At 43.4% G+C, this 13,294-nt stretch overlaps 1 protein-coding gene across 2 annotated transcripts in view; it reads right to left on the minus strand.

The window, feature by feature from the left end:
* The window catches only part of LOC125750879 (calcium/calmodulin-dependent protein kinase type II subunit alpha-like), a 52,967-nt gene that overhangs the window by 20,864 nt on the left and 18,809 nt on the right, over window positions 1-13,294 (minus strand). For both annotated transcript variants that reach the window (XM_049029210.1, XM_049029208.1), the window contains exons 3-4: window positions 11,870-11,929; window positions 4,678-4,732 (exon numbers count right to left, since the gene is read on the minus strand). In XM_049029210.1, coding sequence (XP_048885167.1) covers window positions 4,678-4,732; window positions 11,870-11,929 — 115 coding nt within the window. The remainder of the gene's footprint in view (window positions 1-4,677; window positions 4,733-11,869; window positions 11,930-13,294) is intronic.

Here is a 13,294-nt window from a genome sequence, read left to right on the forward strand (position 1 = left end):
CAATATGTAAATAATGTTCTCTTCAAAATAAGTTTACTTTCAAGTGCTAATTATCTTGTGGGACTCCAGAGAAGTACTCAAAGAACTGAACAAACACTTGTCAGTAATGTTTCATGACCTCTGGCTGCGAAAGTGCCTATGTGTCCCTTTATTGTCCTGTTTGCTAGTGTACTGTGTCTGGGTTTGCTCTGTCAAACATGCCTGGCACTATCCAACAGTTGTCTCATGGACAAATGGGGGAGGACAGGTTAACTTTTTAACCCCCCGCCTCCCCATACACCACCCCCACACACAGCATGATATTAGGAGAAGTGGCATTTCCAGCAGCCTTGGTCAGTTTGCAAGGTTACATGGGTTTGAAATGGCAGATGGACGCGCATTTCCTGTCCACTCGTCCGTTACACCCACATACACATGCGTGTGCACATTTTAATTATTTGTCCATGGCGCATGACACATGTGGACAGTCTCCTTGGGAGTGTTATCATCTGTCATGGCAATTCCTCACTGTCCCTGTCTGACACCTGAACAGTTCATGTGTGGATCACATGGAACCGAGGATTCGAGAGCCCAGGCCAAGTCACCCCCTCAAAAAATCCTTCTTTACTCACAATTTACTTGTTGTTGTTTTCCAAAATATGTGTGGATTTTATTGTACAAAGTCATATATTTCTTAGGTTTTAATTATTTTAGGTTCTGCCTAAGGAAAAAGTGGATATTTATTTTTTTATGGCCTGTTTATGGTTAGGAATGAATTTCGTTCTTCATTCAACACGCAGAAAAGCTAACAGGCCGCCTTTTCAGGCTGTTTCACAATGCAAGTCTTCCTGGCACCGTAACCTTATATTTTCTAAGCGCCAGTTTTCAGATTATCCTCTCAGGATTGCGTCCAATAGCAAAAGTTAAGGTTTGTCTCAGTGTTATTTCAAAGGCAGAGAATATTGAGAGTGTCAGGTAACTTTGATTCCCAATGCATTCAAAGAACAATATTTTTTGTTCATTGTAAAATGTTACGTAGCCCTGGTGTACACCAGCCTTGTCTCCCCGTGATCCTAGCCAGAATAAGTGGTTCGTCTATCGAGGATTCAGCACAGTACACCCAGAATGTTCTTTTTCACATCGCATTGTTATGTTTTCGGGTGTCACATGGTTTCACCCATAAATGACCACAGGAAATCCCCAGGTTCTATCACGAACATGTGCTTGTGTTTTTCTAGGAGCTGCTCTTGTCAGCTACCCGGTCGAGGGAAAGTCCTAAGATGACAGCCAGTGCTCACACACAGAAACAGCTCTCCTACTCCTGGTGCAAAGCCTAAACAGCAGACAAGCAGAGCGTAATTCTTCTAACCATGTATCCAAGTCAGGGTCACGGGGAACCTGTGGCCTGGTCTAGTTAACACATGTACACCTTGGACTGGATGCCAGTCCATCAAAGGACACACACACAACCCAACAGGTGACACAAGAGGCCACCTAGGACGCCACCTTCTAAGGGGGTGTCCACTTAGCCAACCAATTTGGGTGTAGCCTCCATCTGAGCCGTAACCAGCAATGCACACAGAAATGCATTATGGGAAGTTTAGAGACATCAATTAGCATTAGAGCGTTCTGTGTATCCTGCCTATGTTTGACCAGAGTGCATATATTTTGATGTCAGAAATATTTGGTCATTTCTATCATACTGTCGCTTATATACTTTAGAGCAGGGATAGGCAAAAAGGGCTGTTGGGTATGCGGGTTTTCGCTCCAACTCCCTAATTAGATTACTAATTAGAGGGCCGATTGGCTGAAGAGTCCTCACACCTGGGTTTGAACAGCTGACCAAAAGGTTATCCCAAACACCTGCATACACACCGGCCCTTTGCAGGTAAGATTGCCCACCCCTGCTTTAGAGAAATGTTAGACACATGGACATTATTCATTATGAAGTTGTCTACATCAATCAAATGTCATGTTTATCAGATCAGAGGTCGTTAGCACAAATGCGAACGTTCTCCCCTCTTGTGCATTCGTAATCGTGCACGGCTGATGTGTACTATACACTGCAGCAAGGTGATTTTGCACAACATGTATGCAGCTCGCAAATATGCACTCGTTGCTGTACAAGAACCAAAAGTGAGTTATTTTTGTTGCAAATGAAAACAGTAATGGCTGATCGCTGACGTGAAAACCGATCGCTGACGTGAAGCGCACTGTTAAGGGAGCTGTAGTCTCTGAATAGAGGCCTTTTCTGTCTAACAGGACCATACAGAGCAGGTTTTCTTAATTATGGTCCTATCCCTGCAGTGTGTATATTGGTTGTGTTCCAGTTGAGCTCTTAATGAATCAGCCTTTGTTAGGACATTTGAATAAACAGTGGAATTCAAATCATGTTAACCTGAAAAGGTGTTTGAATACTTGATTTTTCAGTCCTCAAAGCAATCAGGTAAGGGCTTAATTAATTTAACCTACATTCATTGCTAATTTAGAATTTATTTGTTTTTCGGCTAGAATATCATTTAAAGTACAAACAGACCTGTAATGTTTTCCAAGATAAATCTGAATAATGAAGTCTGCAGGCACATTTTAAAATATTTTAAGTTTTTGTTGCTTTCTTGATATCATTCATAATTATTGCTATTACCTGACTAACGTGACTTTAGATTCAATTATTATGTAAATTCGAAATTATAATAACTGTAAGCGTCATTTATTTATTCAACAGGACAATCAAGGTTAATTAGTCAAGAACAAAAGATGACTGGCATTGGCCAACAGGTCACCAGGACCAGGATTAAGGGATCCTGATGTAGAGGGGATTCATCACAACATACCTATCGCAAAATCATTCGATTGCTTTTATCCAGCAGGACCTCCAAGTGAAAGCCTTGGGTATGTGGAACCCATCCATTTTCTGAAACTGCTGAATCCCAACTGGGGTTACAGGGGGGACCAGAGTCTATCCCGGGAACAATGGGCACAGGCAGGAACCAACCCTGGGCAGGAACCAACCCTGGGCAGTCGCCAACACACTGCTGGGCGCATACACACTCACAGGGCCAATCTAGACTCACCAATAAACCTATCCTGCATGCTTTTGTACCGCAGGAGGAAACTGGAGCCCCCAGCAAAAACCCACGCAAACCCAGGGAGAGTGTGTGAACTCCACACAGAAAGGACGCGGGACCGAACGCAGGCCTTTTTCGCTGTGAGGCAGCAGTTCTACCCACTGCACCACTACGCCATCCCTGGTATGTAGAATGTCTCAGCAAATCACATGGCCATTTCCACCCTTAGGCGCAACATAATATTCAGAATACATGGTAATCAAAAACACAATGCAGGCTAGTTTTTATAGGCTCCATATAGTGATGTTGGGCTAAACCGTAATCCTGAATGTCTCCGGCTTGTTGCATAATCACTCTCAAGTTTCCTGCACCAAAGCATTCAGAGCTGTCTTCTCAGCGCATCTGAAGCCAGCGTGGATGTGTTAAGTGCCATTAGCCCCAGCTTTGCATTTCATGTCGATGATTGCTAAGTTTAGTTGCCGTCTTTCTGCAACGTGCCCTATAATCTCCCCAGTGGGTTTAAAAAAAAAAACACAATGCATTATTAAGCCATATATCATAATGCCTGCATAATAGCTGAAATGAGGGCTAAGCTAATTCTATAAACCAGAGAGCAGAACAGCATTGATGTGAAAACTAAGCCAACTACTGGTTGCCAAAGATGATCTTTTGCATTTTTGTTTTGAGTAACCTACGTCCAAAGGGGGGTCGAATGGCAGCGTCCTCTCCGTCCGGGAAGCTGCTAGACGGCAGTGACACAGATGCTTTAATGCGGCACCCAATCGGCGGCCAGTTGCCTCTATTTTCCTCGTTCACTTTCCGCATTTTCTGTATTTAATTGCGTTACCAAAAAGTCGTAACATCCCGCATTGATACCGCGTTGCGTCAGCTCTGCTGAAGGGATCAGCGTTTGCCTGTGATGGACTTTCAAACCCTTTCAAAGTGACAGATGAAAGACGCGGGGAAATCCGCATTACGCCCCAGAGCGGTTCACTGCAGGTGCTAATGAACGCTCTGTTTTGGGGATGCCACCTTGATATCGGACAACCTGCAAATAAATCAGCGTAAATGACTGAAAAATAGCCCATATTTCCCCCCATGAATGGGACATGATCCTGTTAGACCTGGCATATTTAAAAGGTTAACATATTCATAGCTGCCTAGTTAACATACCACTTCCTCACTGAAATAACACAAATCCCATAGAAAAGGCTGTCAGTGTAACCTTGCTCAAACTTTGTATTGTTAAAATAAGTGACATTATTTACTTACTGTTTTATTCTTCAAAAATGTCAACCGTCACGCTAACTTACATTTGCTGTTGCCATCACGTCAAACACCAATGTCATTATTATACTCTCATAATCATCAGTCATTGCCGTCTAAATATTTACAGCAATCCCTGGTTTATATTAACTAATTGAAAGTGTATATTTGTGTGAGAGAAACACAGGGGCTCCCACTCAGCACAACAAAGAGCCTAAAGACTGAAGTGACAGTAGGTGACGGTGCCGTGCGTTTCCTCTCAGAGACGAAGGTGCATTTGCAGCGCTGTGGTATGTACTGTGAAGGAATCTGTAAGTGATATCCAGGTCAAGGCAACCCGGCAGGCAGAAGAGGAGATACTCACAGATCAAAGATGAGGTAATGATGTCCCTCCTCCGAGATGCTGTCATGAAGACGGACTGCAAATGGAAGAGAGGCGAATTGTGAAAAGCAGGGGCAGGGGGAAGACGACGAATTTACAAATATCGTGGCACTCTGGCAGTCATTCTTCTATGAGAGTCTTTTCGTGATAAACTGCTCTCCTCTCACCCTTGAAGAATAAACGTCAAACTGAAGGATGTCGAGCGTTCTTATGTTATGGTGTGTTTTTTTGATTGATTTTACTTCTGTTTTAGAAAAAAAGACCCAAGAATGAATACGTAATAGAATCTTTATCCACCACCTTTTGCACACACACACGTCAGCAGTCACACAAGCGGGAAATATTAGACTCAAGGAGTGCGTGGGAGAGGGGAGGCATGGGTGCGTTTGTGTGGGTGATCAGCGAGGAGAGACGTCCTCCTTCGCTCCATCACCAGTATCTGCTCAGAATGATTGCAGTCGCATCGCATCCACATTATGTGTCGCCCATTACCTGCACTGAGCAGACGGCCGCATCAGAATGTTCATCCCTTGCCCTCCATGTGGATCCTACACATTTTTTTACTGTGCCGTACACTACATCTCAGAGCCTGCATCGTGTACGCCTGGAGCTTTCTCACTGGAAACCACAGCCAGAGATTAAATCGCCGTTTTGCTGCTGCTTGTGCTGACTCTCCAGTCAGCTTGCACTCCACCTTGCGGAAAAAGCCTTCAGCTTTGTGTTTTGTTAGCTTTTTGCTGGATTCCAAATGATCCAAGTCAATTAAATTTAATGCACATATAATCATTGTTGTAGAGGTGGTTGGAAGAGAGAACTGAAACTGGAACCTGGATTGACAGGTGGCGTTAGTTCTAGAACCAGAATAAACAATGATTTGGTGTTTGACAGAAGAATAAATGCTCAATTCACAGATTTAGTGACAAGAAGTTTTCTTGGTGTTTGTAACAATCTATAGGATTGGGGTTAGACCTGTCCTCTCAGCGCGGGCAGCGACAGGGGTCGGCTTACAGGGTTTAAGCCCCAAATATTTCTAGTAATGCCCAGGTTGGTTTTTACAGTCACTTTAACAACCACTGTGACAGTGTTATACTGCATGACAATTTCTGTTCTCAGCCCCAGACATGACCTGTGCCCGGCCCGCTCCCCCTGCACCCGGCCCACTACCCCTCAGCCCAAAGTGCTCCCCCTCAGCCTGGCCCACTCCCCCTGAGCCCGGCCCACTCCCCCTCAGCCTGGCCCACTCCCCCTGAGCCCGGCCCACTCCCCCTGAGCTCGGCCCACTCCCCCACAGCCCAGCCCGTTCCCCCTGACCCCGGCCCATTCCCCCTCAGCCTGGCCCGCTCCCCCTCAGCCTGGCACGCACCCTGCCCCTCACCCTTGGGGGGTTGAGTATGTCGCCAGCCCAGCATTTATACAACAATCCAAAGTCACGTAGCTCCGTTGACTTGGTGACTCTAAATTGCCTTTCATTTGTGAACTTCCTGATTTGTATCCAGTGTCTCCTATTACAGCTCGAGTTGCTTGTGACCTCAAAACAAAGGTCACATGTGGGTGCCAATTTCACCCCCATCCTATTAACTTCTCTCTATTACTTTTTACTGTCACTCAAAAGTTTGTGTGCTTTGTGTTGCCTGTCAGATCCAGACAGCTGTAGCTCCCCAGTCAGGGTAGTGAGGGTAGTGAGACACCACAGACCTTCCTGTTAGTGATGCCCACTTTTTAAGCCTCTTTATTTTAATTAAACATGCCACAGTCACCTGTAAGCCAATTAGAGTGATTTCACATCATGGGTTCCCCCGTGGAGCATGCCGCATGGGTTCCCCCGTGGAGCATGCCGCATGGGTTCCCCCGTGGAGCATGCCGCATGTAGTGTTGTACATTAAGGTGTGCGAGCTTCTTTGTATAGTAATTCTTCAGGCCAGTGCTGGTTCCCAACGCTCCCTTAAGTCCTCTAGTGAAAAAAACAACCACACAAATGGGAAGTTCCCTGAGGCCAGTCAGGGTCACATCAGAGTGACACCCAGTGATGTCCGACTCTCCCTTCTGGCACATATGTCTAAGATTTCGTGGATTTTCAGGGGATTTTTTTTTTGTTTATTCATGTAACATACCAGACACTGTTCTCCGCTGTAAACAACACCAATATAACAAAAAACTCAACAACAGGGTGCATCTAACATCAGTGAAACCGTCTTAGAAACACAAGTACTATTTTAACATACCGTACTCCTAGTCACCAGTATAGTATTATACTAACATATAGGTTATTACAATTGCTACTCCTTTAACTCAACCTGGATGAAATGCATAGTCAGGGCAATTAGACGAGCTTCTGCAATACATTTTGTTGTGAATGGATCTGCTTCCTATGAATAATGATGATTTGATGTCATTCGACATGGACACTGTGTCATACTGACAGGCTTACTATGAAACACCTCCTGTTACGCCTCGCTGTCACTCATGCATCTCTTGAAATCTCAACCAAAGTGTGTTTGGACAACTATCGTAGAAATGCAGAGTGTTTTATCTATAATAAGGTACCCCAGCAGCATAAGCCATGCGAAAAGAGGCAGATGAAGAGGAGAGCGCAATATTTAAAATGCAAGCAAATTTTTTTTTATGAAGCTCAGCAATATATATATATAAAAAATAGAGGCACTCGTTTTAAGAGCAAAGATTATTCATATAATTATTTTAATGAATCACGGCTGCAATTAGGACGGCAGGATGGCTCAGTGGGCGGCGCATTCGCCTTCCAGATCAGAGCTGAGGCTTTTGCACATTTTGCCTGCTGCACAGGTTGCTTCCTGCTGCCTAATGACATGCAGGTGAATTTGGTAACACTTTGTATAAATCTCCTGTCTGTAAGAATCTATGGACACATTCATAACACATTGTACATTACAAACATGGCTATAAAAATTGATTTAAAAAAGCATCTCATTATAGCCATGTTTATAATGCATTATGAATGCTTTATGAAGCTCTCATCTATAATGCAATATAGATACCTTCATAATGCAGTACAAAGCATCCTTAATTCTTATACTGACCACTATAATACATTATGAAAGTATCTATAATGCATTATAAATGACAGCTTCATTGGCACTTATGAAGTATTATAATCAACACTACAATGCCTTATGACTGTCAATAGGCAATGTTTTAATGCTTTATTAATTATTATACTTACCATTAAAATGCATTATAGATGGTAGCCTCAAGTACAGTGTTACTGTGAATTTTTATCTCTATATGGTTTGTGTGGCATAGGACAGACTAGCATCTATCCCAGGATGCACCCCTGCCTTGCGCCCGCTGCTGACTAGGATAGGCTCTAAGACTCACCTTCCCCTTCACACTGTACTGGATAAGAAGATAGATCACATTTCATACTCATTTCCATCCATCTTCTAACCACTAATTCAGTATCGTTTTGCAGATTGCCTGGAAGCTATTCCAGCTCGCACAGCAGGGGAATTCCCTGTAGGGGAATGCCCCATCGCCAGAGGCCACATGTAACTAATAGCTTAATTGATTAATTGTCCCAAAGCATTAAATGCTAACAATCTGCCGGCAAATATATGTGTCTCTAAATGGCTCAACTAAATCACACCAGGTAAGTGATATAAAATTTTCAGGCTCGCAGGTAAAATATGTGGCGTGAGGATAGCCACCTTCCTTCCCAGTGCCTCCACGAACGGTGCAGTGCCAGGCACCATAACGAAATTTAATATCTCTTCCATTTAGGCTCATTATCACAGCGCCCTTGGTTTTCACAAAGCCACACTGATCTGATGACTTTCTCAGACTGTTCCATTCAGTCCACTTCCCTGAGGCTACTGGGCAGACAATTAAGCTGAGGAAAATAATTCCATAAGAAAAAAAACAAGATTTTGTTTGCATTTTAAAATAGGCGTGCGTGAGGTCAACATCGCATTATGATATTAACTCCTGAAGAGCGGGAATATGGATTTATACCGGACTCCAGTAGTCTTTGATTTCCTGTGATATCGTCGTACTTAGAAGTTATAGGCCCCCCAACAAAATGCTACTTCTGACATCCAAGCCTGTAATCTCTACAAAATAAAAACAAAGTTGTGTATTGCTGTCGGAAGCACTTTACTTGATGGGACACTGATAATGTAGTACTACTGTAGGTTCTTACTTATGTATTAATTAACCACAAATTAAGTATTGGTTACATACTGGTCTGATCAATGAGTCGTGATGCATCTTTTCTCTCAAATAGTTCCTGTATTTGGTACTGTATCTGTTAAGTTTGTAACCCTTTGTGAAGTACTGAAGTACCAAGCAATGTGTAACATAAGTGAAATACTGATCTCAAGTTTGTTCATCATGGTCAAGCTTTACTTGAGGGGACATGAATAATGTAGCAGTACACACTTACTTAATGCATTAATTAACCAGTATTTAAGTGTTTGTTACGTACTGATCTCATGCTTGTTCATCATTCATCAATCATGAGAGTACATAACAAACACCTACTTACTGCTTAAATAATGCATTAAGTAAGCGAGTGCTGCTACATTATTCATGTCCCCTCAAGTAAACTGTTAGTGTTCATCATTAATGAATTGTCATCCATTTTATATCTCAAGTCCCTACTATATTTGTACATGATTTGTTCATGATTTGTAATTCAGAAGACTGAGTTACTACTAAGTACCCTATCAAGTAAAGTGTTACCTTACTGGTGCTTTAAATAATGTTCACTATTGATTTGGCTGTTTATCCTGGGTACATGAAGCACAGAAGGGAGGTACAAAGGCATGTTGTCTGGTTAAAGTTGTAAGTGCTTGCGCAATATTGGGTCCTGTTTTCAATCGCGGCAGTGGGTCAGTCTTCGGCTGCTAATCGCTGTCATACCTCACAGCCCATATTAAAATGAAAAGTTAAGACCATGGAACACTAAAGCACAGCATGGTGCTTTCACTATGCAGTGTCTCAGCTGGATCCAATAAGCAGAATGCTTCTCAGATCCAGCAGAGTAAATCTTCTGGGAATGTTCGGATACGGATTCATTCTCCATAAACAGCTGCGGGAATGGGGGGGTGGGGGTGACCATTTTACAACGCAGAGACCACAATTATTAGCATTAATTCATTATAGCGAATCCCAGTTCCCCTCGCCTTTCACATATTGTTGTGTTTCGCCTGGTTTGCCAAACACCGGAGTAGCGCGCTACATGCGCACTCAGTTTAGCTTCTCTGATCTTCCCCATTTTTATGTCTGTTTATTCAGGGCTTTTGTTGCCCTGTTCCCTTCCTACTCCGGCTTCATGCAAAGGCCTCCGTCTTTCCCACAGAGGCACTGTGTAATTATATAAAAGAAATTAAGGATGAATGTCCCCAGTGAAGAGACTGCCTGTTATGCTGTTATTATCTTCATATTCGTTATGTCAAATGTTAATGTGAAGCCATAGCTGGCTCCCAGCGACCCGCCGTGCCGCCGATGTCCTCAGTTGCACCTACGCTGCCGGTTCCGCCCCACTCTTGCTCTTTTAGTGTGTCCCTATGCCGTCTGCCTGTTGCAGCTCCAGCGCAGCGTGCATCTCGGCTGGCTACTGCTGTTGATGGCATTTCTTACTGTTGTAGTGTTTGTATATATGTGTGTGTGTGTGTGTGTGCGTGCGCGTCGATTGTGTTTATATTACATTTTGGGGACCAAATGTCCCCGTATTTCAGGTCCCCACAAAGATCCATGAATGCAATCAAAAAAGTTTTGATTCAAGAAATCAAGAAATTGCCAAAAGTCTCGTATTTTGTTTGGTTACTCATGGTTAAGGTTAGGGCTGGGTAGAGGTTACAACGTCGTCATGTTGGGATTAGAGTTTTCCCCATAGAAATGAATGGAGAGTCCCCACAAAGATATAATTACAAACCTGTGTGTGTGTGGTGTGTCTGTGTTTGTGTGTGTCTACTGTAAACCTGCATGCACAGGTTGGTGTGTCATCACAGGGGAAGGGAGATGGGGGCCTTTCATTAAGCCACGTTTATGAGATGGAACGTCACGAAACAGGATGTCCAGTGAGACAACTTGCAATGCTTCCACAGATAATCATAAACCACTCATACCAGACTTCGAGTGTAAGACACGCATAACAATGTCTATAGGAGCTGATGTTTAAAAAGCTGAGATTAGTCAGATACTTTAAAAACCTAGATGTGTCATAATCGGTATAATGTCACATCAGAAGTGCCTCCACTGATGTTCCGAGTGTACAGCTTCAAAAATGTATACAGAATAATCTTTGAAGTTTGAATATTTTTACACCTCACCGCCCACTATAAAATGGTGTGGGGGCACATCATTACTGGAACAGCATCCTTCAATGATTGTAGTGTCAAAGCACTAAAAAAGGTTTCATAATATCCACTATTTAGATTTGTTAGAACAGCTTAAAGTGACATTCTACAGAAATTCCACAGCTTCCATAGTGTGAGAACAATAAAAACTCTAGAATATCACTTCAGACTGACATTCCTGCATGATGCTCTTCATTGTTTCCAACATCCTTTGACTAATTCATCCACAGGAAATAGTCTACAGGAACAGACAAGCAGAGACTACAGGCCGCTAACAGAGATCCTTTTTCAGCTGACGAAGGGGAGCATAAAGCTGTAACAGACCCCCCCCTCCCCCCAGTGACAGTACTGACGGAGCGCTCCGCTCGCTATCAGCTGCCGACGCCTACGCCGAAACTCCACCCATGAGGGAAGACACCTCGGCTCGTCTTTCTCACTCGGCGATGCCGCCGTCGCCCACTAGGGAATCTCCTCCTCAATGCGACATGAAAACAGGCCGTGGATGAATAAGACAGTGTACCCTGCATGCGGTGAGTAGCTTGAATGATTTACCACAGAAAATCCCATGAAACGCCCTTTAACAGCCTCTTAATCAAAAAGCCACATGCTCCATCCCCATCCGGGCCCTGTAGCTCCACCTAACAGGGACTGTTTTCAAACAAGGCAGGAAGGACGGGGGACTGAAAAGTGAAAGCCAGCTGAACTTAATGTGGTCCACATGATACAAATATGCATGTTTGGTACAGTATTCATCATTTCTTTGTTCACCCTCCAGATGAAATAGTGCTATTCTGACAGTGTAAATGCATGTCAGTTTGTGATGGTTGCCGGTGACTCACCAATATTGTGGTGTTTTAGCAATCTGCAGATCCGAGCTTCTCTCTCCAATTTCTGGTGATCTGAAGAAAAGAAAAAGGGAATCGGTGCGTGACCTTTGGGATGCAAGAGGAAACGATTCTGACGCATCTCATCTCGGGGCTCAAACTAATTAAAAGTTAACCAAGCGTTGTGTTCAAAGCCCAGTCAGGAAACTCCCGTGCTGAGATACTGTGGGTTTTTTTTAAACATTTTAATGAGGGCCTGCTCTCTACCTGATTATGGAGACAGCGGACAGTCAGCCTGAGTGAGACTACAGTGATACCGAGGCCCAGAAAACCGTGTTCTCTCAGAGTGAAAGAACAGCTCCACTCATCCCATGTCTTTCTGCCTCCCGCTTTAGGAAAAATGTTTAAAAAAAATGTAAGTTATTTCCCCTTCATTGGTCAATATTAGCGGGCAGCTCACATAGTGGAAATGCTGATTGGTATTTTATGGCAGTGTTTCTCAACCTGCTTCTGGAGAACCTACAGATGTTTTTGCTTCCTCCACTTTTTTGCTCCCTCCACGTTTTTGCTCCCTCCATGTTTTTGCTCCCTCCATGTTTTTGCTCCCTCCTAGCTTACTGCCAGATACTCCACATCGTGGATTGTCTGTGGGTCCACAAGGCCCGGACTGGGAAACATTGGTATATAGCTTTTCTGCGATGGTGCTCTATGTTGAGACATATGATTGTTTTAATTGTCCGTTAAAAGAAAAATGAGGAAAGTGTCATGAAGCTCCAAAGCTGCTGTGTCACCGTTTTCATATTGCTAACTGTTTCACTTTCTCAGCCATGTTCTTCTCTTCACGGCCTTCAGCCTATTTCCAAACATCTGAGGCAGGCAGAGTTAAGAAAGCACAGACGTGACAATAAGGTTCTGATGGTATTTGAATGTGCTGCAGTTTATCTTCGTTTCTTTTATCGATTGTGGCCTGTTGATGGGATCATAGCTGAGGGAATTACTTTTCATTCCATGAGGCATTGAATAGCATTTTGATTGACTGGAAATGCTGCAGCTGAATGTTTGCCATTTCCAACAACGTTTAAAAATCAGGGAACGTAGTTCACAACATTGTAATACAACTTACAACACAAGGTATTCCCCATTCTGTAGTTCTGGCGTTGTCTGTCTGATAGTGTTTCTGATGAATACCTCTAAGTAGCTACATACGGTACTGCACTGTACCTCGATCCAACAAAACGCTAAAGCCACGCAATGTTTTCATGAGCGTCATAAAGTAGTGAGTGCGTTCGTTGTTACAAACCATTGTATTTAACCTGAATTTTTAATAGGAAAAATGGCAGTCCATTTGTATGAGTATGAGTTGTTTGTCGGACATTCTTCACCCGGGGAGTGCCTGTACTGGACGTTCAGAGTCGTAATCACAAATGCGCACACTGACTC

This window comes from Brienomyrus brachyistius, chromosome 10, assembly GCF_023856365.1.
Source record: "Brienomyrus brachyistius isolate T26 chromosome 10, BBRACH_0.4, whole genome shotgun sequence".
In the NCBI taxonomy this organism is placed as follows: Eukaryota; Metazoa; Chordata; class Actinopteri; order Osteoglossiformes; family Mormyridae; genus Brienomyrus; species Brienomyrus brachyistius.